The sequence below is a fragment of the Lampris incognitus genome, chromosome 11 (genome assembly GCF_029633865.1).
Source record: "Lampris incognitus isolate fLamInc1 chromosome 11, fLamInc1.hap2, whole genome shotgun sequence".
NCBI classification, from domain to species: Eukaryota; Metazoa; Chordata; class Actinopteri; order Lampriformes; family Lampridae; genus Lampris; species Lampris incognitus.
This window is the reverse complement of record NC_079221.1, coordinates 29,932,891-29,960,534: the sequence shown is the minus strand read 5'-3', so window position 1 is coordinate 29,960,534 and position 27,644 is coordinate 29,932,891. Positions and strand designations below refer to the sequence as shown.

The 27,644-nt window shown below is 46.6% G+C and overlaps 1 protein-coding gene across 1 annotated transcript in view; it reads left to right on the top strand.

Moving 5' to 3' along the window:
* The first annotated feature begins 6,508 nt into the window (after positions 1–6,508).
* The window catches only part of LOC130120347 (leucine-rich repeat and calponin homology domain-containing protein 1-like), an 81,121-nt gene continuing 59,985 nt past the window's right edge, over positions 6,509–27,644 (top strand). The window contains exon 1 of the mRNA XM_056288896.1: positions 6,509–6,860. Within this exon, the coding sequence (XP_056144871.1) occupies positions 6,647–6,860 (214 nt within the window). The 5' untranslated portion in view covers positions 6,509–6,646. The remainder of the gene's footprint in view (positions 6,861–27,644) is intronic.

The window sequence follows — 27,644 nt, the reverse complement described above, 5'->3', positions numbered from 1 at the left end:
AGTGGGAACTGTTTACTACCAAGTTCATGGCACACAAGCGACCTTGTTTATAATTCTTGCTGCCAGAGGGAGGGACAGATCGGGGAAATCATAGATGTCAGCTTTAAAGGGGAGTTATGATAGAAAACAATAATTGTCTCAGGCTGGTGTGTGTGTGTGTGGGGGGTGGGGTGGGGGGGGTCTGTCAATGAGGAGTACCATTTTAATGCTTTCAAAGCACTCCAATAACATTTCTGTTTCACCAGCTTATGTGTGTGACCAAGTAGCACCATTTGGACAAGCCATTCATAATTTCACATCAAGAGTGGCATTGTGGGAGTGCAGGAATGAGGAGACGGAGAGATCGAGTCGAATCAATTCGGTTTACTCGCCACACAAAACAACACCGATACAGCACAATCTCTCGTGGCAACCAGCTAACCGCTAGGCTGCTGCAAAATCTCTCCCCCCGGAAACTCTAAGCAGTCCGTACGTCAGCATTCTGAATGTCTGCCTTAAAGGAGCAGCAGCCCCTGGTGAATCTACCCTCATTTGTGTATCACCACACAGGCCCCCCCAGAATTCACCATCACGAAAAAATGCAACACAAAAGTATTCAGCGAAACACAAACAGCCAACAGGCGAACAGTCCTCAGTGAAATAGTCAACGTCTCGGGGAGGCGGACCAGGCGGCCAAAACGGCTGCGCTAAATGGGTATGGGGGTGGGGACAGGGGCAGGGGACAGAGCCGGAGCCCAGGCAGGGGCCGAGGCTGGGGCTGGGGCCCGAGACAGGGGGTGTCCACGCCGCGAGGGCAGGGCCAGTTCGACCGGCCCACCCAGGCCCAAATGGGCAGGCTTGAGATGGTCCACCGAGACCCGCTCCAGCTTGCCCCCCATGTCCACCACAAAGTTCTTAGGCTCCGCTTCCAGGACGCGGATGGCCTATCGTAGGGGGGCTGCAGGGGGCTACGGTGGCTGTTATGGTGGACGAAGACGTACCTGGCTGACAGCAGATCCTTGGGGACGTAGGACTGAGGGAGACAGTGGTGAGATGTAGGGATCGGAGTGAAAGTGTTGGCACTGTCCCGGGCCACAGCCCGATGAGAAGCTGCTGATCAGGGGGCCACAGCGTCCGGGGGAAACTCACCTGGCCGTAAACCAGCTTGGCAGATGAGGACTGGAGGTCTTCCTTAGAGGCAGAGCAAAGGCCGAGCAAGACCCACGGGAGGCGATTGACCCAGTTGCTGTCTGTGAGGCTGGCACGAAGAGCGGCCTTCATAGACCGATGAAACCGCTCACAAGGTCCGTTGCCCTGCGGGTTGTACATTGTGGTGCGGTGGAGCGTCACCCCCAGCCCCTCCGCGACTGCAGTCCAGAGCTCCGACGCGAACTGCGGGCTCCTGTCAGAGGTGAGGTCAGCCGGCATGCCAAAACGGGCCACCCAGGACCTGATGAACGCCTGGGCCACCTCAGTAGACGTGGTCGATAACAGGGGAACAGCTTCCGGCCACCTGGTGGTCCTGTCCACCATGGTGAGAAGGTGAGTGAACCCATGGGAAGGGGGCAGGGGGCCCACTAGGTCCACATTCACATGGTCAAAACGCCTCTTGTGCACCAGGAATGGCGCCAAGGGGGCTTTGGTATGACGGTGTACTTTGGAACGCTGGCACGCCACGCAGGAGTCAGCCCAGACCTTGACGTCCTTCCTGAGGCCGGGCCAGACGATCTTGGCCCCCACCAGCTTAGTGGACGCCTTCACACCCGGGTGGGAAAGGCCATGGATAATGTCAAAAACACGGCGCCACCCACCATGGGGCGGGGCTGGCCCGTGGAAACGTCACAGAGGAGCGTGGCATTGGTGCTGTCAAACACCACATCCTCCAACCGCAGCCCTGTAGCGGCCACCGTCCGATAGGCCTGGATGTCCGCATCAGCAGCTTGGTCTGCAGCCATGGCAGCGTAATCGAGTCCCAAGTGAACGGACCCTGCCACCACCCGGGACAGGCAGTCAGCGACCAAATTGTCCTTGCCAGCCACGTGCCGGATGTCCGTGGTAAACTCCGAGATGGCAGAGAGCTGACACTGTTGGCGCCCAGACCATAGCTCGGAGGTCTTGGCCATGGCAAAAGTCAGTGGCTTTTGGTCGACGAAGGCAGTGAAGTGGCGGCCTTCCAACACGAACCTGAAGTGTCGGGAGGCGAGGAAGAGACCCAGCAGCTCCCGGTCGAAGGTGCTTAGTTCCGCTCGTTGTCCTTAAGCTGTTTGCTAAAGAAGGCAAGGGGCAGCCAGGCGCCGCCCACCCACTGCTTGCACACCGCCCTGACCGCATAGTCAGAGGCGTCGGTCGTGAGGGCAATCAGGGCAGCGGGGGACGGGTGTGCCAGCAAAGCGGCATTGGCAAGGCGCAGCCTTGGCATCGTCGAAAGCTTCGTCCATTCCCGGGGACCAGTCTACCTCGCCCTTGGCTTCCTTGCCCCGCAGGGCCTTGTACAAGGGCCGCATGCGGTGAGCTGCGTGGGGAATTAAGCTGTTATAAAAGTTCACCATGCCAAAGAACTCCTGCAGGGACTTCACAGTGCGGGGGCGTGGAAAACTGGCGACGGCGTCCACTCTGGCAGGAAGCGGGACGGCTCCTTGTGGGGAGATGCGGTGGCCGAGGAAGTCGATGGACGACGGGCCAAACTGGCACTTGGCTGGGTTGACTATGAGTCCATGCGCACTGAGCCGCTCGGACAACTGCCGGAGCTGTGTCAGGTGCTCCTCCGCGGATGCGCTGGCCACGAGAATGTCATCCAAATAAACAAACAAGAATGGCATATCCCATAGCACAGAGTCCTTCAGCCACTGGAACGTCTGCGCTGCCCCCTTGAGACCGAAGGGCATCCGCAGGAATTCGAAGAGTCCAAATGGCGTGATGACCACTGTCTTGGGCACGTCCCGAGGGTGGACCGGTACCTGGTGGTAGCCTCGCACCAAATCTATTTTGGAAAAGATGGTGGCCCCCGCCAGGTGGGCGGAGAAGTCCTGTATGTGCGGAACGAACGGGGTACCGGTCAGGGGTTGTAGCGTTGTTCAGGCGACGAAAATCGCTGCAGGGGCGCCAACCGCCGTCAGCCTTAGAAATCATGTGCAGGGGGGAGACCCACAGGCTGTCCAAGCGGCGCACAATGCCGAGGCGTTCCATGGTGGCAAACTCCTCCCTGGCGATCGCGAGCTTAGTGGAGTCGAGGCTCCGGGCACGGCGTGGACTGGGGGGCCGTTGGTGGCAATATGGTGCTCCATGCCGTGCTTGGCCACCGCTGATGAGAACGTAGGTGTGGTGAGGTCAGGGAACTCTGCGAGCAGTCGTTGATACGTATCTCTGGCGGCGAGCATGTTTGACAGGCCGAACGTCCCTGCACCTCCCAGTGTGCACGGGTATGTAGCGAAAGAGACAGCATCGAAATCTCTCATTTACACAAGTATTCAGACCCTTTGCTGTGGCACTCCAAATTATGTTAAGGAGTTTCCTGTTTGCTTTGATATCCTTGAGATGTGTCTAGAACTTGCTGGGAGTCCACCTGTGGTAAATGGAATTGATTGGACATAGTTTAGAAAGGCACACACTATGTATATAAGGTCCCACAATTCACACTGTACGTCAGGCCAAAAGCCAAGCCATGAAATCCAAGAAACTCTCTGTTCCCCTCTGTGATAATATTGTGGCGAGGCATAGTTCAGGGGAAGGGTATAAAACCATTTCTAAAGCTTTGAGTGCTCCCAGGAGCACAGTGGCATCAATACTTATGAAATGGAAAAAGTTTGGAATCACCAGGATTCTTCCTAGAGATGGACATCTGGCTAAACCGAGTAGCTGGGCAAGAAGGGCCTTGGTCAGAGAGGTGACCAAGAACCCAGTGTTCACTCTAACAGAGCTTCAGAAGTCCTCTACAGAGATGGGAGAACCTGCTGGAAGGACAACCATCTCAGCAGCACTCTATCAGTTAGGCCTTTATGGTAGAGTGGCCAGACAGAAGCCATATGTCATATGTCATATGTCATATTTCATATGCCTTTCAAGAGTTGAAAGGCATATGACAGCCCGCTTGGAGTTTACCAAATGGCATTTAAAGAATTCTGAGAGAATGAGGAAACTGATTCTCTGGTCTGATGAGACAAAAATATAACTATTTGGGCAGAACGCCAACCACTATGTCTGGCAAACACCTGGCACTGCTCATTCAGGGATGGGCAACATGATCCAGAAAGGGCCGGTGTGGGTGCAGGACAGGTCTTTGTTCCAACCAAGCAGTTACACACCTGAGTCTATAAATCAAGGTCCTTAGCAAATACTATTGGTTGACTAATAGAATCAGGTGTCTTTGGAACAAAGACCTGCACCCACACTGGCCCTCTCTTGATCATGTTGCCCATCCCTGAATCATCCCTACAGTGAAGCATAGTGGTGGCAGCATCATAATATGGGGCTGTGTCTCAAAGGTAGGGACAGGGAGTGTCAGAGTTGAGGGAAGGATGGGCCCCTCTGTAGCCAAATAGTAAGAGCGCATACCACATGATTGCAATGTCGCCCGTTCGAATCCAGCCTGTGACCTTTGTTGCATGTCATCCCCTCTCCCCCTCTTTACTGTCTATCTACACTGTCACTGTCAGTTAAAAAACAAGAAAAAAAAAGGAAGGAGGACTGCAGCCAAATACAGAGGTAATTGAAGAAAACCTGGTCCAGAATGAACGTGACCTCAGACCGGGGGCAACGGTTTGCCTTTCAGCATGACAATGACCCGAAGCATTCAGCCAAGACAACGCTGGAGTGGCTTCGGGACAAGTCTGACTGTCCTTGAGTGACCCAGCCACTCAAGGACAGCCAGACATTAAACCCCATAGAGCATCTGTGGAGAGACCTGAAGACGGCAGTTCACAGATGCTTTCCATGCAATCCGACGTAGCTTGAGAGGATCTGCCAGAAAGAATAGGATTAACTGCCCAAATCCAGGTGTGCAAAGCTTGTAGAGACTTATCCAAGAAAACTTGAAGCTGTAATTGCTGCCAAAGGGGCTTCTACAACGTACTGAATTAAGGGTCTGAATATTTAGTTTAGTTTAGTTTAGTTTATTGTTTATTTGACAGGGACAACGCACAATTTTACAATTGCACCGGAGTTAGCCGGCAGCTAATTTGCATCTGCAGTCCCTGGGCAGGCAAACAAACAACAATTAATACAGAAGTAAAAACATAACAATACATAAGAACACTACTGAACAGGCAGACAAAGAACAATCAAGACAAAATAAAAACATGACAATACATCAGAAAACCAATCTCAAAAGTTATAAGTACAATCTGATCTATTTAAAACAGTGGATATAAATAGCAATCTGGCCTATATGATAACAACATAATGAATATGGATTTCATCTATTCAGCAACAATAAATATAATTAGTAAACTGACCTGAAACATCAATAAATAACAATCTGACCTAAACTATGATAACAGCTATAAAAATCAATCTGGCCTATTCAATGGCAGGAAATATAAATTACACACAGTCTATGGTCAGGTTGCACCTGGGCTTGTTCCAGCCAGAACCCTGGGCTGCTGCTGACTAAGAAGAATATAGTAACTACTCTGAATAAAAAGTAAAACAAAAACCCTAAGTGAAATCTAAAATATGTGCAAAATATTAAAGCAAGGGCATTTATTTGTGATTACACGTTTGTGCTGATTTTAACCAAAGCTTAAGACGCGTTTTAAACACTGCAGAGCTGGCTGACTCTCTGAGATTAGGGGGAAGGGAATTCCACTTCTCCACCACTTCTACTGAAAATGCTGATTGACCAAAAGTAGTCTTCCTAAACTGTGGTACCCAATCTCCCCTTGAGGATGCTCTGGTCCTGACCCTTACAGTTCTGCCACTGTCGGGAGAGGCCAGGCATGCTCCCAGAGGGGGGTGGGGGGTGGGGTTGCGAGTCCATGAATAATCTTGAACATCAGGCATACATCTGAATAAAAGAAAAAATTATCAAAATTAAGAAAGATATTTATAGTATAAATGAGAGATTTCAGTATTCACTTTGTCATTATGGGTTATTAAGTGTAGACTGATGGGCAAGAATTGCAATTTTATCTATTTGAAATTAACTCTAAAACACAAAGTATCTAAAAAGTTAAGGAGTACTTTCTGAAGCCACTGTATGATATTTATTCAACAGCCTTGTATGACAGCCTTGAGAGACCTGTTTCATTCGTCATGGCCGTGGAGGACACCCATCCACCCACCCACCCAAAAAAAAAATTGGTGGAAAAAAATATTAGAGTAGTTATAAATTGTCAAAAAGCAGATCGCTCCCGTTTTCCACTTTTGTCAGCTTGTCGTCCACTTCATTCCCGCAGCCAACAGCCTCCCGCTGACTTGATCCCAGCAGGTGGCGCTAAAGCACCACTTCGCCCCCCCCTCCCAGTTTCACGGCTGGCCGGAGTTTAGCGCGGCTCTGAGCAGGGCGCAGCCGCAGTGGGGCGCAGAGGGAGACGGGCAGTGGAGGAAGAAATTCGCTTGCGGACTGAAGCCAGTCGCTCTCTGTCGTACTTCACATTTGGATACAGTCTGACACACGGAGAATTTTTTTAAAATTATTATTTAAGATTTTAAACATTAAACGGAGGAGAACATGGCGACGTTGGGGCAGGAGTCGGCTCGCCCCCATTCCCAGCTCGGTTCTCCCTCGACCCAGAGTGGCATCAGTAACCTGCCTCCCAGCCGGGGCTTGGAGAGGGCTCTGGAGGAGGCGGCCAGCAGCGGGGCGCTGAGCCTCAGCGCGCGGAAGCTCAAGGAGTTCCCCAGGACGGCGGTTAACCACGACCTGACGGACACGGTGGAAGCAGGTAAGGAGACGCCGTCTAGAAAACAGAGGCGAATAAACGAGAAATAGAAAACATTCGGTCGTTCGTGGCGCGGGTTCGTGGATTTGGTTCACACACATGCCACCCCAATGAGACGGCGTCGCCCCGGTGGGAATCGCTTTACAGGAATTGGTTAGCGAGTCGGTTTGTGATGTTTTGATAACGCCGAGCCGGCTGAAGTTTACCTTTCGGTTTACAGCGGTTGGTGTGGTCGCTTTCTGCGGTAAAAGAGTGCGACCGGACCGGACCGGACTCTCTCTCGCTCTCTCCCTTCCTGTCTTTGCGGGGGACCGGACAGATGTTGGTGATTGTACGTGTGAATCAGTGAAATATGGGGCAGTGACATGGAAAGCAATGCTGGCGCCAGAACCAGTGTTTATTGTATGCCCGCAATGTGTGTGCGTGCGTGCGTGTGTGTGTGTGTCTATGACACACTGAAATAGGATATTCAGATTCTGCAGCTAGGTCTGTGTTGGCTCTAACGCGGAATCCCCCACCACTTCCTCTTAAATCCGTCTTTTTACTGTAACTGTAAAAGGCACTAGGGGAGATGCGGAGCTGCACACGTTGGTGTACAATATTGGCACAGGAATCAGAGCTAGGCTGTAGTAGCCTATAGATTCTCACCCGACTTCATTAATATGCTTAAAGGTAAAGCATATATAACTAGGTTGCAGACCACTGATGGGCTACATCAGCAGTGGCGCTACAGTGATAGTTACACTAACTGTAATTTGAACATGAAAAATCACATGTGACTATAAAGCAACGTTGAGTTTTTGCATCACATTCTGTTGCATTTGTTAAGTTCAAGAATTGACTATTCCTAGTGAATAATCAGACCAGCCACTAGCTATCTACTACATCTTAACTGATTCAGAAATAGACGTGTGGAGTAAAAGATTTGTTCTAATAAATTCATGTTTATGAATTGTGATGGCTACTACAAATGTGTGTGTGTGTGTGTGTGTGTGTGTGTGTGTGTGTGTGTGTGTGTGTGTGTGTGTGTGTGAGCGATCTTTGCTTGGAACTCCATGCCCAGACCTGTCAGTTTAATGTTGCCTGGGGCACTGACACAGCAAGACTGAAATTAACATGACTGCTCTGACACATATATGTTAGAGGGATTATAATAGTTGCCATTCACAATACTGTTACCTCAACCCGTGTAGGAAATTTTTCTTCCTGCTTTCTTTGTTATCGTGTCTTTTCCTATTTTCTTTTTTTTTGGGAAAGTAAATAGTGACAGGGTAGCACATTTGGCAAAAGTCATGAGCTGGATTTGAACCCATGATGTTGAGGTGGGTTTCCTCCGGGTGCTCTGGTTTCCTCCCACAGTCCAAAGATATGTAGGTCAGGTGAATCGGCCGTACTAAATTGTCCCTAGGTGTGAATATGTGTGTGTGTGTTGCCTCTGTGATGGACTGGCGGCCTGTCCAGGGTGTCTCCCTGCCTGCTGCCCAATGACTGCTGGGATAGGCTGCAGCATCCCCGTGACCCTGAGAGCAGGAAAAGTGGTTTGGATGATGAATGGATGGATGGATGTTGAGGTTATGTCTTGTATGATATGAGCCTTCAATAGATGAGCAACCAGGATACCTGCTTTCTTGTCAGAACGATCTTTCTTTTTGTCTGCCTCCTTTCCATACTTTTTTTTCTTATACCAATTGCTTGGTTGTGTTCTTTTCTTTTTTCTCCATCAGTTTCTAATGACAGGATACCATTAAGATTCTAATACCGTGCTAAGGTGGATAGATTATAACAGCGTTAAGTCCTCTACATATAAATGAGCCGTAAAGAGTATGTGTGACTAATGGATGGGTGAACACAAACACACTCACTCAAATGTATACATACACACTCACCAACTCACAAAAATGCTGCAGTCTTCTGCAGTTGGTCATTCGTGAACTACAACTCATTAAAAAGTTATCATAGTGTCACATTGGGACATACTTGCATGCATGCACCTAAAGTACATCTCCACCGAAAGACACAACAAACAAGATACACACGTACATATATGCACAAACATCGGTACATGCATAACACATGTGTACATAATAACACATACGCAAGCATCGGTACATATGCACAAACATCAATACACATAACACATATGCACAAGTGATCGTACACATAAAAACATGGAATACATACACATGTCAAACGTACACAAGCAAATGCTGTATATTCCACAAACACATAAAATTGTACATACAGTTGGATAGAAACACACACACGCGCAAACAAACACACCTTCATTTGCTTCATGCCCTCCTATGCTTTACTGGTCTTCAGTCATCAAAGCCTACAGCACTGTTTTCTGATTGTAGCACATCTGTCATCACCGTATCAGCCAGAGAGCCAAAGCTCGAAGCAGGAAGTGGATTAATGGACTGTCATCCTCACCCGGCTTGTCGTCTCTGCTCGTTTCCATATGTAGAATCTAGATGCTTCCTCTCATGCTACCTCCTGTTACCACTCTTTTTATAACCTTATTTTTTCCTTCACATTTTTTTTTGAGGATTTCCCAATTACCCCACTCTTCCGAGCCGTCCTGGTCGCTGCCCCCCCCCGCCGATCCGGGGAGGGCTGCAGACTACCACATGTCTCGTCCGATACATGTGGAGTCACCAGCCGCTTCTTTTCACCTGGCAGTGAAGAGTTTCGCCAGGGGGACGTAGCACGTGGGAGGATCACGCTATTCCCCCCAGTTCCCCCTCCCCACCGAACAGGCACCCTGACTGATCAGAGGAGGCGCTAGTGCAGCGACCAGGACACACACCCACATCCAGCTTCCCACCCGCAGACACGGCCAATTGTGTCTGTAGGGACGCCCAACCAAGCCGGAGGCAACAAAGAGACTCGATCTGGCGATCCCCCGTGTTGGTAGGCAATGGAATAGACCGCCACACCACCTGGATGCCCCCCTTCACATTTTTTGATGCTCTAACAAAACACCTTACTGTGAGTAGCGTCTCACAGTAAGTAGTAGTGTTTTTGGCATTTGGCTAAATTTTCTCAGAGTTGGCCAAAAGCTGGAATGGCAGCATCTCTTTTCAAATCCTACTCGATGCACCGCAGCTTCCCTTAGGTTGGCTTCCTCTGTGACCTTTTTTGACCCATAGGCACATTTAAAATATTGAATGGAAACAGACCGACCAAAGAGTTTCCATGTCTAATTGACTCATGGAGATTTGGAGATCTAGGTGTGTGAACAGGATTATATTTTCTCTGCTCAAGACCTTCGTCTCATATAGACTAATTGCTGTAGTTGGACCAGTAGTTTAATTTTTCTTTATTTGAATTGTGATAAGTTGAGCTGCCAATTTGTTGACAGCCAGGTAAGTTTGCACATGATATGAATTCATTCATCTTGGTGGGATGGTCAGTATGAAGACACAAGAATATGAACAAAACTTTTTAAAGTAGAAAAAGTAAACAACAAAGAACATTTAACAGGATGAATAAAACAATGCCTAGGTACAGCAACATTGTCGTGTCTACATGTAAGTTGCATGTACGTTAGGATTATGGGGAGGTGGATATCTCGCTGTACAAATTGCTAGAAAAATTTTGCTTTGCTTTTTTTAATTTTAATTTGTTGATTCTCTTTCAAACCAAAGACAATATTTAACATGCATATGATCTCAAACTTTTAATCTTGTGACATTAGCTTGGATCACATGGTTTAGCACCACAGAGCTGTGACGGGATAGCCGTGACCCGTGAAATGGAATTACATGACAAAAGAACCAGAGCCCAACAGAGTGAGTCAGCGTTCCAGACCCTCTTCTGATTTGTGTTGCTGTCATTTATTCACACACACATGGATAAACACACGCATGTGCATGCACACATATACAAAATTATACATCCATGCCTACACTTACAAATGTGTATGCATGCACGTGCACACGCATGTACCCAGAAAGTGAGTGGCACCATAGACAGTATGTATACATATAGGCTTACAAATAAATGTGTATCTACAGTTCATGCAAGCTGAGTCAAGCTGAAAGACAGATGCATGCACTGAAGAACCCACCCTCCCCACACACCCACACACACACCCACACACACACACACACACACACACACACACAAACACAATACATACGTGCACACAGAGATAAGCCAAGCATGGTTTCATATTTTCTCATCAGTTCCGTGTCATCACCCACACAAGTCCTAACGTGTACTGAAACATAAACTGAAGCTCCAGTCTCTTAACACCCCCTCCCTCCCTCCCTCCCTCATTCCCTATTTCCACTGTTACTTTGTCTTCCTGTGTATGTGTGCGCATGTGTGTGCATGTGTGTGTCTGTACTAGGTCTATTTGGTGAAATGGTGAGATCATTCGGCTGTGTGAAGTCATCACAAGTGCACCTTAACTATGGCTGCAGGGGTTTGTGGGAGTGTGTGTGGGCGGTGGGCAGCTGATGTCATTTCATTGCCAAACTGGTGAAGAATATCTCAGGATGTGAAATGAATGACTTGGTCTTAGGCAGACAAAGAACATTCAGTTTGACCCACATTTTACAGTTCTAGTCATTTTTTTTAAAATTTGTTGTGTGTTTGTAATTTTTCTGTTTATGTTGTTGTGGAGTAGGTGGGGGAGTGACTATGTGTGTGTGTGTGTGGGGGGGCTGGTGTGTGGCTGGGTTTTAGTATTACCCACAGGCACCTTTTTTGTGGAGTGTGGGGTGTTGATTGCCCAGTTCTTGTACGTCACCTGTTTTAAGGAAAATGTCAGGTTGTGTGCACATAAAATTCACAGTGCAGGCAAGGAGAAAGTTGAATAAAATGCAGTTAAAATGGTTGTTTTCATCAGTCTCATTTGGAACAAAGACATAAAAAGACCATGATGCAACGTAACACTCATTACAAATGGGTTACTAACTACCAACAGTAGTAATCTGTGTTTTAGACTTTCCCTCTCTTTCCAGTGGATATGAACACCAACACAATTAAAACAGACACAGCAGTATTTGAGCTCAGCTGCTCACTACCACATTGAAAACTGCATTTTGCATAAATGCAGGTTTTAGCAAGAGTTAAATACACCGCAGGCCCAGACAAAATGTGACGCTTCACTTTACATGGCTGCTTGTCAGTGTACCTCGGTAGCTGCTTGACTTTTAACATTACATACGAAACCCTGTTTTTTTTCTGTGTGTGTCTATGTGTGTGTGTGTGTGTGTGTGTGTGTGTGTGTGTGTGTGTGTGTGTGTGTGTATACGGGTGTATGAAAAAGAATTGGTCTCGTTGTGGAGTAGAGGAGGAAAATGTCCAGTTGCAGCCTGCCTCCCACCATGTTCTCACCGCCGAACAAGGGGCATTCCTGCAATTGTTGGCAGCATTTCAACTAACACATGCACAAACCCATGTGTACATACACACATGACCACGTCCATGTTCACACGCTTGCAAGGCCCAACACATTCATACATGCATATACATATGAACACTCACTGAAGACATAGCAGAAGGAAAAACATCAGCATGCACAGACACATGGGTATTCAAACACATAAATGCACACACGCACACACACACACACACACACACACACACACACACACACACACACACGCACACACACACACAAACACACTGTAATGCACATAAAAATACACACCCAGAGACGAATGCATGTACACATTTGTACACATGCACATACACTTGGCAGTGCCCACGCTCATGTATACTCATACACACAAGCAGATTGATTGAGTGCACAAATGTCCATGTATACACATATATACTACGTACACACGGACAGACACACACACATCTGTTTGAGTTTTTTTTCCTATTTGTGACTCACAACCACAAGCAACGTAGATGAAGAACATATCTGTGCAGTCACATATTTCATGTAGACGTGCGCACGCACGCACGCACACACGCGCGTGCGCGCACACACACACACACAAGGCCCTGCTCTTAGTTTGCATGTGTGTGTGTGTGTGTGTGTATGTGCGTGTGTGAGAGAGTCAGCTTTCATCCACCGCCTGTGTGCTAAGAGGGATCCTCTGCTATAAGATTACATGTTTATACTGCATGTTCAGTTATATATGTCTGTGGGAGCTACAAATTACTCTGTTTAGGTTCAGCTGGCCTCCCTCTCTCATTAGCATCACTGCTGAACCGCACAGCGGGGTTAAGCAGATCTGAGATCTAGATTTGTTCTACGACACAGATGACATGTTCAGGAAGTTTTTTTTCTTTTTAGTTTTCTGGGTGTGTAACTCCCCCATTCATCAGCTATGAGGACCGCTCTCTCCATTTTCCCTCCTTTAGTGTTTCTTGACTCTTAATCTTTCCTGTGTTCATAAAGTGTGTCTGTGATCACCTGTGTGTGTGTGTGTGTGTGTGTGTGTGTGTGTGTGTGTGTGTGTGTGTGTGTGTGTGTGTGTGTGTGTGTGTGTGTGTGTGTGTGTGTTTGAATGTTTGTTGTATGTATCATGTATATTTATCACTGTTCCTGCCTTCAAATATATGGGAAGGATGCTATCCGACACCTGCACAATGGACGATGAGATTCAGCACCGCCTCAAACAAGCCTCAACATCTTTTGGCTGTCTAAGGAGAAGGGTTTTCCAAAACAGCAACCTCAATCTCCACACCAAAGTGCTTGTTTACAGAGCAGTGTGCATCTCCACACTACTCTATGGATGTGAGGCATGGACCATCTACAGCCACCATCTCAGAAGCCTGGAGGCCTTCCATGTAAAATGTCTCCAGAGGATCCTCGGCATTACTTGGGAGGACAGAGTGCCACACACAGAGGTGTTGGAGCGGGCAGGCAGCTGCAGCGTGGAGTCTACCCTAAACCACCATCAACTCAGGTGGCTTGGGCATGTCATTCACATGCCCAGCGAACGACTCCCACGTAAAGTCCTCTACGGCCAACTACCCCTTGGTCAACACACTGCTGGTGGGCAGAAGAAGCGGTTCAAAGACCAAATGAAGACCACACTGAAAAGATGTCAGATCAACCCCTCTTCTTTGGAGGAACTTGCTTCCTGCCGCACAACCTGGCACTCTCACATCTCAGAGGGAGTGAAGTACATGGAAAACCAGCGCACACAACACCGTGTAGCAAAGCGTGCGAAGAGGCATGCTTGCAAAGCTACCCCTGCCCCCCCTAGCACCACTTTTACATGGCCGGTCTGCAACCGCAACTGTGCATCCAGGATCGGACTATTCAGCCACCAAAGGACTCAAAAATAGGAGAAGATGGTCATCATCAGACACGATGGACAACCAGCAAGCAGTGTGTGTGTTTGAATGTTTGTTGTATGTATCATGTATATTTATATTTTTTCACTCAGGAGACACTTCTATCAAAGTGACTTACAAGTGTCAGCAATGAGCAGATGAATTTGTGTTTCAAGTTTCTCCGACAGGCATCTTAGAGCACTAAATAAAAATCACATCATAGCCAAGTGCACCATTGGTAGCTCACCATTGGAGAGCGATGGGCAAATTCAAATGAACAAGTAGCTGAGTAATGCCACAAGGCAGTCTTATCACAGACATGTCGTAGCCAAAAATGTCACATCAATTGCAAATAGTTTTAAGTGCGCAAAAGATAGACCATCGACACAGATACCATATGCACATATGTTATATGTGTGTGTTGTGTGTGTGTGTGTGTATGCGTGTTGTATGTATTTTTTGTGGGTGACATATGTGTTGTGTGTGTGTGTGTGTATGAGTTATGTCTGTTTATGCAGAGAACTGTTGCAAGCGATTATTGTATTACTACTTTTTTATGTGCAAGCTGTACTGCCACCTAAAATAAACGCGTTAACCCTCACCGTTACCATGGCTACCAACGTAGCACCAATGCAGAATAGATGCAGCATGAAGAACCTCATCGATGACTACCACTGGTGTCTGCTGATAGTAACGTGAGTGATAGGCTGTTATCATCACTGCCCAGCCCTTATTGTCAATAAAACTTCAACCAGTCAAACTTACTCACTAGCTTGTCTGCTGCTGCGGTCTTCTTCCCATCAAAACACATGAGATTGGGAGCAGATGTTTTTATTTCCTTTTTTTTCTTTTTAAATTTAGAAAAAATGTCCCAAAAATTCTTAAAAATCATTTCATTGAAAAACTTCTGCTTGGTAGTTCACACATATGCATTTGCATGTATCATGGGCCCTCACGATGAAGAGAAAGTCGAATCATGATCTCCAGGCTGAGTATTTACTTAGGAGTAAATACAGTAAGCTGCAAGAGTTAATTAAGGAGTCTGACTGTCCTCTGTCGTACAGACAGCAGTCAAGAGAATGCTGCGTGGTCTGCTCCCTGATTTCATTTTAGTCTGTAAGTGGAACAAGAAGACAGGCTCTCCTGAAACGAACTATTTTAGTCTGCTGGAATCTATAATGTATTTTCCCAGACTGACGTTGCAATCGAGTCTAAATGGGATGGTGTAGAGTCATCAGTGGTTTAGTACTGTATTCAGTGTATTCAGATAAGCTAATTGTTAGATCAGGTGGCAATGGTGTGTGTGTGTGTGTGTGTGTGTGTGTGTGTGTGATATCATGACTGTTATAGTTCTATATCATTTGGATTTTATCAAAAAAAAATTTTTTTGGATCCTCCCCCCACCCCATTTTCTCCCCAATGTATCCGGCCAATTACCCGACTCTTCCGAGCCATCCCGGTCGCTGCTCCATCCTCTGACGATCCGGGGAGGGCTGCAGACTACCACATGCCTCCTCTGATACATGTGGAGTCGCCAGCCGCTTCTTTTCACCTGACAGTGAGGAGTTTCGCCAGGGGGACGTAGTGCGTGGGAGGATCACGCTATTCCCCGCAGTTCCCTCTCCCCCCCAAATAAGCGCCCCAACTGACCAGAGGAGGTGCTAGTGCAGCGACCAGGACACATACCCACATCTGGCTTCCCACCCACAGACACAGCCAATTGTGTCTGCAGGGACACCCGACCAAGCCGGAGGTAACACAGGGATTCGATCCGGCGATCTCCGTGTTGGTTGGCAACGGAATAGACCACCATGGTACCTGGACGCCCCTTTGCATTGAATCAATTCTGATCCCGATTTATTTTATTGAATCCGTTAGAAAGACCTCTATAGGTCTATATACTGTCATATTTTATAATTCAAATTCTAATTTGACTAAAAAAAATATACAAAACTCAATTTGAACATAATTAATAGCATGATAAGGATAAATAGCTGGATGTCAACCCTGCATTTTCTCTACATTAATGAGGGAGACTCAGCTGTTCAGATGGAGCAGAATCCCTTCTCAACAAATCTTGTCTTGGTGACATCCACTCTGCGTGCTCATCCGTCCCTTCATCGCAGCGCTGAATGGCGTTTCCCTACTAGGATTTCTCTGGGGATGAACTGGAGGGGCCGCATTGCTCTCTGAACTTGGTGTCTGAGAGAAATATTGAATGGAAATGTCATTCTCATGCTTGTTATATAAAAATTTGAAGCCAGGTGTGTGTTATTGTACCTGTATGTGTTACTAGTGCCAGCTGAAACTGGGGTGTTAGTAAGAGAGATGATGAAACTGGTACATTCTTTCGGGTTAAGCCATGCTGCAGTAAATGCTTCACTTTATCGGAAGGTTTTGGTTTCATGAAGTTATCTTTCTGTAATCATCTCAGTTGGCTGTATGGTTGTTCTCTACAGTGAAGCTTAGCCACACTTAGGTGCATTTGCCCCCGTCAGTTATGCATTAATTAAACAGTCTGCATGCTGTGGCCTAGGTCTTGACAGTTGACTATAACTATTTTACAAGCCTTTTTTAAATCCTCAGTGAATTTCTTTTGTTGGAATTCCAGGTTCTTGCAAATTTGGAGCCTGTTCCAGAACAGAACCAAACTTAATAATACCCAAGCCTACTGACCATCACTTCCCCCTCACCACTTTTCCTTCCTCTTATTTAATACTGTACACATCCAGACACACACACGGATACATACAGATACTTGTTTCTCTTTCATTTTCTCTGTCTCCTTTCAGATCTTGCCTGTCTCATAATTCGTAGCTTTGTTTCTTTCTCCCCCTTTTTCTTTCTGCCTATTTCTGTCTCTATTTTCCATCTGCTCTATTCCTCTCCATCTATCTATTTTTGGTGGTTGGAGTTTTTTGGGGGTATGCATAACTTGAGAGGGACAGGGAATTCTATGTCGCTTTAATTTTCTTTTCCTCGCTCGTTCTCTCTCCACTTCTTTCTGTTTCCAAGGATCCATCCATCTATCCTAAAACTGTGTTTACTCCATTAGCGCTTATTCTCTCTCTTTCTGTCTTGCTACACTGGAGACCTTTCAGTTTCTTATGTGTGTTTATGACCGAAACCATTTTCAGTTGCGAAAGAAATCACTTTAAACAATTTCCTATCTCTCCACCTTCATCTGTAGTGCTCTCTCGCTCTCTCTCGGTCATTGCAGTAACATCCCCCAATGACTCTCGCTCTCCTCTGATTCAGATTCTGCCTCCATAGGCAAAACCTAGGCAGCGGCTCGTAACCATGGTGACAAGACAAATGTGCTGCTAGTGCTATGAGATAGAGCCCCCTTATCACCCCCCCCCACACACACACACATTACTGTGTCATTACACCTTTAATGAGACATTGTATTGACTCGCATTCATTCCTTAAAACTTACCCTGACCTTAGGAATGGCAAAGAAATGCTTAACCTTAACCTGAACCTCAACTTTAGCTCCTTCCCTGTTAAAATAAACCTCACCCTAACAATGCAACTGGTCCTCATATAGGGCCAGGGGGGAGGATGAGGGACTAATACATAGTTAATGAAGCAGTTAATAGCTGTCATCCACATAGAGACCACAGACAGCTACAATGAGGCAGGGTCGTCGAGATTAGAATAGAGTTGAATAAAATAGAACAGTCATCCTTAAAATGACTCCACTTTGCTTCCCAGGCCTATAAATTGAGTACCAACCTAGTGGTTCAGTGCATTGTAATGCACCATGGTGTGGTCGTGAATGCTGGGAGAGGGTCTGGTCCTCTCAACAAGACAGAGACAGGACGTGGCCGCTTCCAACCTCATTGTGTGGACATGGGGGAAGCAGCGAGGCTCATTTCCTGTCAGGGAAACAGAGGAACACTGCCCACCCTAAAAGCCCTGCCTTGGTGCCCCCCCCCCCCAGCCAGCCAGGCCTCTCTCCTGACTTTATGAAATCTTTCAACCTTAACACTGGCATACAGACTGGAGCCTAGGGTTAAGAAATTATGTTTGAAACCCACATCTTTGGTTGGTAGTGATCGTGAGTGCACCCCACTTTGTGAGTTATACAGTTAAAAAACATTTACACCTATATGTGCTGTCCAGTTCATCCTCGGCTTCCACTGATTGAACTGAAGTGCACCTTGGTCAGTATTAATTGAGGCAGGACGACAGTGTGTTTCATCACGTCCAGATCCCCTCAGCTGAAATTCAAACTGGCAGCCTTCCATTAAGCCACAGCTTGGCCTTTGTTAGCGTTCCCTCCACGGTGGAAGATTTATGATGGCTTGGTGAGGTAAACACAGTATCTCTCTGCTCAGAGGAAATGAAAACAACATGAGGTAAGTGACCCTGGTAACAAAGGGTCTCCCTGCTTCAGAGGACACGTGATAACACGGGGAGACCACTGACCGTATCGGGGAGGGGTCCTCCCTCTGCAACCTGACACTGGTGAGTCAGGGAGCCAAGACGTGAGGCGTGACATCGCATGCCAACCAGTAACCGGGAACGTCGAGCTCTTAGGGGTCATTTCAGATGACATCATCTGTCTCTACACTTTATCACTGCAGATCGCTCGTCAGCAAAAGCCCTTTTTCCACTGCTTCCAAAATGACTTTTCTATCAAGGCCATTCCCAGAAAAGTTAACCCCTGTGGTCAGTAAAAACCTGCTTTGTCGCACAAGTCTTCCCTCCGAGAAGCCGTGCCATGCAGTCTGTCCTGCCTTCAACTGCAGCGACGAAGGATGACTTTTCAACCAGAAAGTAGCCGACAGGTTTTTCTCATGACTTCTCCAAAATGTAGATCCATTTAACTTTCCCGTTACATAAGATGAGTTAAGATGTACTTTAGTAATCCCCGTAGGGAAATTCATCCTCTGCATTTAACCCATCCTGTTGTATAGGAGCAGTGGGCAGCTGCAGCGCCCGGGGACCAACTCCAGCTCTTCTTTCCATTGCCTTGCTCAGGGGCACAGACAGGCATATTAATCCTAACATGCATGTCTTTTTGATGGTGGGAGGAAACCGGAGCACCCGGAGGAAACCCACGCAGACATGGGGAGAACATGCAAACTCCACACAGAAAGGACCTGGGATGGCACGGGGTTCGAACCCAGGACCTTCTTGCTGTGAGGCAACAGTGCTAACCACCGGGTCACTGTACTCTCACCGTGGGACTCCAAGCTGAGGTCCCTGTTTAAATATTTCAAACAATAAATGATCATCCCTTAGCCAGTACATACACTATGATCCCAATTTATGATGCAGTTAGAAAACTTGGTAACACTTTAGTATGGGGAACGTAGTCACCATTAATTAGGTGCTTATTAGCATGCAAATTAGCAACATATTGGCTCTTAATTGGTCATTATTACGTACTCATTAATGCCTTATTCTGCATGGCCTTATTATACAACCAGTAAGCCATTAACTATGAGTTTTCCCTCTATAACCTCAGAATTATTGCTTATTAGTAGTACCATCTCAATATGCTTTGCTTAGTATGGACTTTATAAGGTGGTAGTACCACAAGAAGAGTTATTCTCCCTTACTAACACTTAATGAATATGGTCTGTTCTTACATAACAAAACACAAAACTACAAGTGTTAATAGTGTTAGATTACTGTAAATTAAGTTTTTGTTACTTAGAATATGTTCCCCATACTAAAGTGACATCTTGATCATTACTAATTCACTAGTAATTAAGATTTTTTATGTTCCCCATACTAAAGTGTTACCAAAAACGTATATCTGTACCTACTTCCCATCCACAGCTACGCCGATGGCATTACCAAAGAAAAGGTCAACAACAAAAAGATGGTATGCAGCAGTCGGCGTGGTTTTAAGATGCTGGAGGTAAATCTCAGCTTGTAGGAAGAGTGTTACAGTTCTCGTTGGTTCTTTCATTTTGACAGCCTCCAAAGTTACAGCGTTAACTTTGATGACCTTCTTGCTAGCATCAGTTTGACACTTCTTGCTTAAACAGGGGAGCCGGGCAGACACAGAGCTGGTAGGGGGAGAGGAAGAGACAGACTGAAAAACGAGACGACGGGCTAGAGAAGAAAGACGTGACATTGCTCTCTCTTCCTGTTTGCTTTGGTGTTTTGTTGGGTGGGATGTTCAGATGGTGCGCTTCCACAAAAATAAGTGGATTAGCCAATGTTGTAGATTGTGTGTGTGTGTGTGGGTGTGGGTGTGGGTTTGCATGTCAGCCCAGTACACCAGCTTTCTGAAGCTGCGAAGTGGGGCGGAAAACAAACACACTCATGGCCACAAGACCGGTTCTCTGCCCCATCTCTCTCTGTCGCTCTCTCTCTCTGTCTCTCTCTCTGTCTCTCACTCTTTCCGTCTCACTCTCTTTCTCTCTCTCTCTCTGTGTCTCTTTCTCTGTCTCGCTCTGTCACTCTTTCCATCTCGCTCTCTCTCTCTCTCTGTGTCTCTGTGTCTGTCTGTCTCTCTTTTTGTCTGTCTATCTGTGTGTGTCTGTCGGTCTGTCTGTCTTTGTCTGTCTCTGTCTGTCTCTCTGTGTGTCTCTCTCTCTCTGTCTGTCTGTCTGTCTGTTTCTGTCTCTCTCTCTCTCTCTCTCTCACATTCTGTCCCCTTTCTCTTTTCATGTGTCTGTCTGTTCAAAGCCTTTTCACCATATCTCCCTGCTTCATGCTTCATATCTTCACTGCCTCATGTCTTTCTCTCTCGCGTGTCTCTCTCTTATTCTGGCTTTCATTTTTGCACACAGCTGAGTGAGACTAAACATTTTACGGTCTATTACAAACGGAAAGAAATAATTTTCGCAGGTTTTCTGAGACTGCTCATGTACGATGAGCATCACAGCCTCTCTTCAAGAAATCCCCTCATGTGTTTCCAGCCTCATAATCCAGACAGGTTTTTGTCTCGCCTGTCAGACTCCGAACATGTCTAAATAAGTAAACAGGCAGAGTCTCTCATCCCTCCAAAATATAGGCCAAGTTCATTCCCCCAAAACCACCCGCTAGACACTTTCCCCCACCCCCAATATAAAGCACATCACACACACACACAGACACACACACTACCCCACCCCCTTCATCAAACAAAAATACTGTACCCACACCCCACCCCTGACATCAAACATGCACAAATCTAGTTTGCTACTCCAAACCGTAGTGCATAATATACACACACGCACACCCAAACACCTTTTTCTCTTGCTTCCACACATATTGGAAAGCACAAAAGACAAACGCTCTGATACAAACATTTGCACACACGTTTACATTGCTACCACACACATTGTAAAGCACAAAAAAAATCATCTTGCATGCCGTCACACACATGCACACACACACACGCACACACACAAACGCACACACACACACATCTGACAGGCTTTCCTGAAGCTCCATGAATCACTCACACATGCATGGATGAATACTGATTTGTACACACACCGTACACACAAATGTGGCGTGGACACTCTTCAGCACCCTGCAAGAGAATTTAACAGTGTAGAGGTCAAGCTATTTTTTAATGCACACCATAATTTGTTAGCATGTGGAGTCATTTGGAGTAGGAGCTCAGGTAGGACAACATAAACATCACGTTTTTTGTTTTTGTCTTTGTAATTCATGACTCCCTCGTATAAGTCATTGTGGAGTTCAGTTACTTGTCCGAACTGGAACTAGAATTCGGCAGAGGATAAAACTGGTCCTTGACAGAGTTTTAAACTTGGTAGTTTACTGGAAATGTACTGGGTGGGTACCGATCCTGACACCACATCTCATGCAGTAGTGGTCAGCAGGTGTGCAAGGGTAGAGGTTACTCACTGGCATGTGTGTGTGTGTGTGTGTGTGTGTGTGTGTGTGTGTGTGTGTGTGTGTGCATGTGTGTGCCTGTGCATGGAAGATATGTGCGTGTATAATTGTGTGCATTTGTATTGGGGTCACAGAAGTGGTTACATGACATGCCAATGCCTTGCAGCTTACTTAGTGGTAACAACCACACACACACACACACACACACACACACACACACACAGCTTTAAACAGACAGACAGACACACATACACACATATTCATATACAACATACATAAACACACATTCATAGATCTATGAACAACACACTGTGGACTGATGTGCTGAGTGTGGAGGAAGACGGGGTGAGATATGTGTCAGTAGAGGAAATTAGGACATTGTGGGAAGGTATTTGATGAGAAAGAGTGTAGGAAGTGTGTGTGTGTGGGGGGCGTGAGGGAGAACGAGAAAGAAAGAGTGACTGGGACATTGGGTTACATTTAATTCAGCTGGCTATCTGCAAGTTTGATGTCCATGCTCACACCCTGTGTGCGCATGTGCCTTGGTGTTTCAGTGTCTGTGACCGTGTGTGTGTGTGTGTGTGTGTCTGCATGTGTGTGTGTGTGTGTGTGTCAGTAGGACATAGTGGGGTTTTGACAGTGTGCTTGGTGGGGGGACAGGCAGGAAACTACCCCCTCTAATCCTGTTAATGTCATGGTCCCTGTCTGCCAACCCCCCCCCCCCCTTTGTCTCTCCACCCCCCCATCTCTCTCTGCCTCTCTCTTTCGCTTTCTTTCTCTGTACTTGCTTTTTGTTTTACCATTTTTTATGTTAAGCTCATCCATTTAGATCATGTACATTCTCTCACTTGTTTCTCTCTCTCTCATTGTCTGTCTCTGTCCCTCTACCTTTCCATAGAACCAGCTTCTACCTCTTTGTTTCTCAGTCTGCTTCTTTGTACTCCTCTATGAGTTTTGTTTCTCCATTTTTCAATACATATATGTTTTTTTGTGTGCCTCGTCTGATCGTGACAGTGAAGCGTGATGGGAAACACCAGGACACTGGAGCAGAAGACGGAGAATCAGAATCAAAATTCAGAGTCGATATTCAGATTCTGATAGTTGTCGGTTAACTAGCGATGTTAAAATTGTGATGTCCGATTACTTACAATTAATTTGTGGATTAGAGTTAAATCATATTTAGCAAGTCCTGACCCCTCTTCTGGTGTTCCCCTGCTGGGGACTACACGGCGAGGGTGGGGTGGGGTAGAGTGTGTGTGGGTGTGTGTGGGTGTATGTGAGGGGCTTGTCTCTATGTAGACAGGCCAATGGTAATCCCCATTCTAATTCCACCATAGTACTAATCCATGATTGTCTGCTGTTCACTGGGTCAGGCAGACAAAGCCTCCCCGACCCCCCAACAAATGCCCCCCGGCCTCATGGCCCTCAACACTACACACCCATGCCCACAATCACATGGGCACACATATAAACACATGCGCACACCCTGGCTTGGATCAGATACGCTTTCAAATTCACAATAACGGCCATCTCTTTATCTGTGTGTGTGTGTGTGTGTGTGTGTGTGTGTGTGTGTGTGTGTGTGTGTGTGTATGTGTGTGTGTGTGTGTGCGTGCGCGTGCATGTGCGTGTGTTCGACTGTGTGTGTATGCAGTTATGATTGTGAGTTTGTGTATAGATGACTGTTAATGGTTGAGTCCACTGAAGCCCCTCCTTGATAAATCAGAATCAGGATCAAGTCGCAAGAAAACCGGTTGTTTACCAAAAACAGCCCTGCTAGACTCTTACCATGAGGGCAAACTCATCCGAAAGAATGCCTGCAAAGTTAAATACCTGTTTCAGGACTGTATTTTAGATGGATGTAGACCGTCTGAATCTGTGCTTTGTTCTAGTAAGAAATTATTTTCGCTCTTTATCAGAAAGGACAGTAGAGATAGACAAGAAAGGTCGGGTAGAAAGAGAGGAGGAGACATGCAGAGCAGAGGTCATAAGCCAGGCTTGAAACAAGGACATAGTTATCTATAGTTGAGGCACCAAGATGCATGTAAGGCAGGTGAGGTAGACACACACACGCACGCACGCACACACACACACACACACACACACACACACACACACACACAGACACACACACACACACACACACACACACACACAGTGGCAATTATCTCCAGCCACCTGCCAAAGTTTCAGCTGAGTCTGAAACCTTCATCCTCTGTTGTCGCCACAGTTCGGATGTTTCTGTTATTCTTTGAAATTTAATTTGCTGGCAAACGTTAAACAAGTGATTTGGTTGCTGAGTTTTGGTGTGTGGAAGACATTTATTTAGAATGTGGTTTCCAAACAATTCAGAAACACAGTAATGACACTACGAGAGTTAAAAGAGCAAGAGTAAGTATGTGTTTTTTCTCTCCAATATTCCAGTCACATAAAATGCCCTTCTGTAACTTATCATATCATTCCACCCACCGGCCCACACACACACACACACACACACACACACACACACACACACACACACACACACACACACACACACACACACACACCACAGGGAGGCTCTCTTCTCTGCTGTCATAACTCCTCTGTATCTCACAGTGTGTTGTCTCTGAACTGTGTGACATCTCTGACCTTTTACAACAACACTTCACCAACTGTTGTCAACACACACACACACACACACACACACACACACACACACACACACACACACACACACACACACACACACACACACACACACACACACACACACACACACACACCACAGGGAGGCTCTCTTTTCTGCCGTCATAAATCCTCTGTATCTCACAGTGTGTTGCCTCTGGCCTGTGTGACATCTCTGACCTTTTACAACAACACTTCACCAACTGTTGTCAACACACACACGCACATACACGCGCGCACACACACACACACACACACACACACAAACATAAATAAGCCCTGTTTCGATCAAGTAGTCTATGTACATTTTGAAATAGCTAATAAGAAGTGTTAAAAGACAATCTCTCGGGTGTCTGGGTAGCGTAGTGGTCTATTCCATTGCCTACCAACACGGGGATCGCTGGTTCGAATCCCTGTGTTACCTTCGGCTTGGCCGGGCGTCCCTACAGACACAATTGGCCGTATCTTCCGGTGGGAAGCCAGATGTGGGTATGTGTCCTGGTCCCTCCACTAGCGTCTCATCTGATCAGTCGGGGCGGCTGTTCGGAGGGAGGAGGGAGGGGGAACTGGGGGGAGTAGCGTGATCCTCCCACGCGCTACATCCCCCTGGTGAAACTCCTCACTGTCAGGTGAAAAGAAGCGGCTGGTGACTCCACATGTATGGGAGGAGGCATGTGGTAGTTTGCAGCCCTCCTTGGCTCAGCAGAGGGGGTGGAGCAGCGACCAGGACGGCTCAGGAGAGTGGGGTAATTGGCCGGGTACAACTGGGGAGAAAGGGGGGGGGGGAAATCCAATAAAGAAGATCTCTCTCCAAAGGGGAAGTCCTTAATGGCGTATAAAGTGATTTCACCGTTGAATGGGTTGTCAGATTTCCACAGTGGAGAGTGATCCTCGCCAGCCTGCTCTACTCTCTTGTTTGTGATGACGTGGTCCTTGTACTGCATGACTTTTGATTTTAAAATTTTTTTTGGAAAAAAAACTACACACACACACACACACTCGTCTTCATCGTCATCTTCATCATCATCATCATCGTCATGCATGCACTATCATACGTAAAAACAGTTGTAGAGACTGTAGTGTAGCAGCGCTGAGCAGGCATTTTTTTAGTTGCTTGTTTGAAATGTTGACAGTAAAATGTTCACACATGCTGCGTTGCGTGTATTTAGGAGAGTGAATGACAGACATGCTGCCGAAACACATGTACTCGATTTGAAATGAACGGTTCTCTAAAACATGTCACTTGTTTGACAGGGGCGGTCTGAAAAAGTCCCCTTTTTTCAGAAACTACACTGAAGTTTCAGCTATCAGCTCAGCATAAAGTGTGTGTGTGTGTGTGTGTGTGTGTGTGTGTGTGTGTGTGTGTGTGTGTGTGTATTTTTTTTTCTTCCATATATGGGTAAGGATAGAGGGATATTTCTGGGACATCACCTCCATCCTAGTGTCCTCTCCAAGGAGGAAGGAAAGTGGGGCAGCAGAGCTGTAGGATGTTGCCTCTTATAGGGGACAATGACTTCAACCTTTTTTTTCCCCCTCAAGCAAGCTTGGGATTCAAACCCCTACCTCTATATACCTAACCTTCATTAACTCCTCCACATCCTAATCCATCCATCTAACCTTCCACCTATCCATCCATCCTGCATTTTTTTTTTGTTGTTGAATGTTTTCCCCCCTTTTTCTCCCCAATTGCACTTGGCCAATTACCCCACTCTTCCGAGCCGCCCCGGTCGCTGCTCCACCCCCTCTGCCGACCCAGGGAGGGCTGCAGACTACCACATGCCTCCTCCAATACACGTGGAGTCGCCAGCCGCTTCTTTTCACCTGACAGTGAGGACTTTCACAAGGGGGACGTAGCGTGTGGGAGGATCACGCTATTCCCCCCAGTTCCCCCTTCCCCCCCGAACAGGCCCTGATTGACCAGAGGAGGCGCTAGTGCAGCGACCAGAACACATACCCACATCTGGCTTCACAACCACAGACCTATGTCTGTAGGGATGCCCGACAAAGCCAGAGGTAGCACAGGGATTCGAACCAGCGATCCCCATGTTTGTGGGCAACGGAATAAACGACCATGCTACCCGGACACCCTCCATCCTGCATTTTTGAAATAGCACTATGGTTAAACACAACACCGTTACGTAACCTCTGCCGTTGGGCAGGATGCTTTTATTCATAGAGAGTGAGGGAAAATGACTGAACACATGTTTGTTATGGGTAGAGTGGCGGAGCAGGAGGCGAACTTGTTTGTCTTATTCCATTTTTGACCAGAATGATAATGAATTTACTCCCATAGCAGTTTTCATGATAATTTACAGGGTGCTTTGCATTAAATGGCAGAATTAACAACAACAATAGCATTATAATGAAACAAAATCAACAATATTAAGTGATGAAAACAAGAGCAAATGGGCTTCCAACAAAATGCAAACACTAGGTTGATGTAAAACATGTGCAAACAAGTTTATAAATTGAATAGTCTGAAAAGAATACACAGCGGTAGATGCTTTTATTTATCTTTTTTATTCTTTTTCCTTGGAGGAAAAAATGTAAAGTTGACCTTATATTATTTTCTGAGGGTAAATAAATCTTTTTCTGGTAGACGAGGAATGTTCCAGTAGCACCGGAAAACAATTCAAGTGTTTGTGGGTATGTCTGTGTGTGTTTGTTGTGTATGCTAGCAAATTGTGTGTTTGTGTTGTGTGTATGATCCCATGTTTGTGATTGTGCGTGTGAGTGTGTGTTTGTTGTGTGTGCTAGCAAATTGTGTGTTTGTGTTGTGTGTATGATCCCATGTTTGTGATTGTGTGTGTGTGTGTGTGTGTGTGTGTGGCAGAGCCATGCAGTATGTTTGAGGGAGGCAGATGGACGTAGGTCGGTAAATAGGTCATTTAGAATTCCTGTGGGAGACCAAGGCATTCCTCCACACTGCTGATGGCGCGCGCGCACACACACACACACACACACACACACACACACACACACACACACACGCACATGCACAAGTATGTACTCATGCAAACACACATTGATACACTCATACATAGATGCACAGAAACA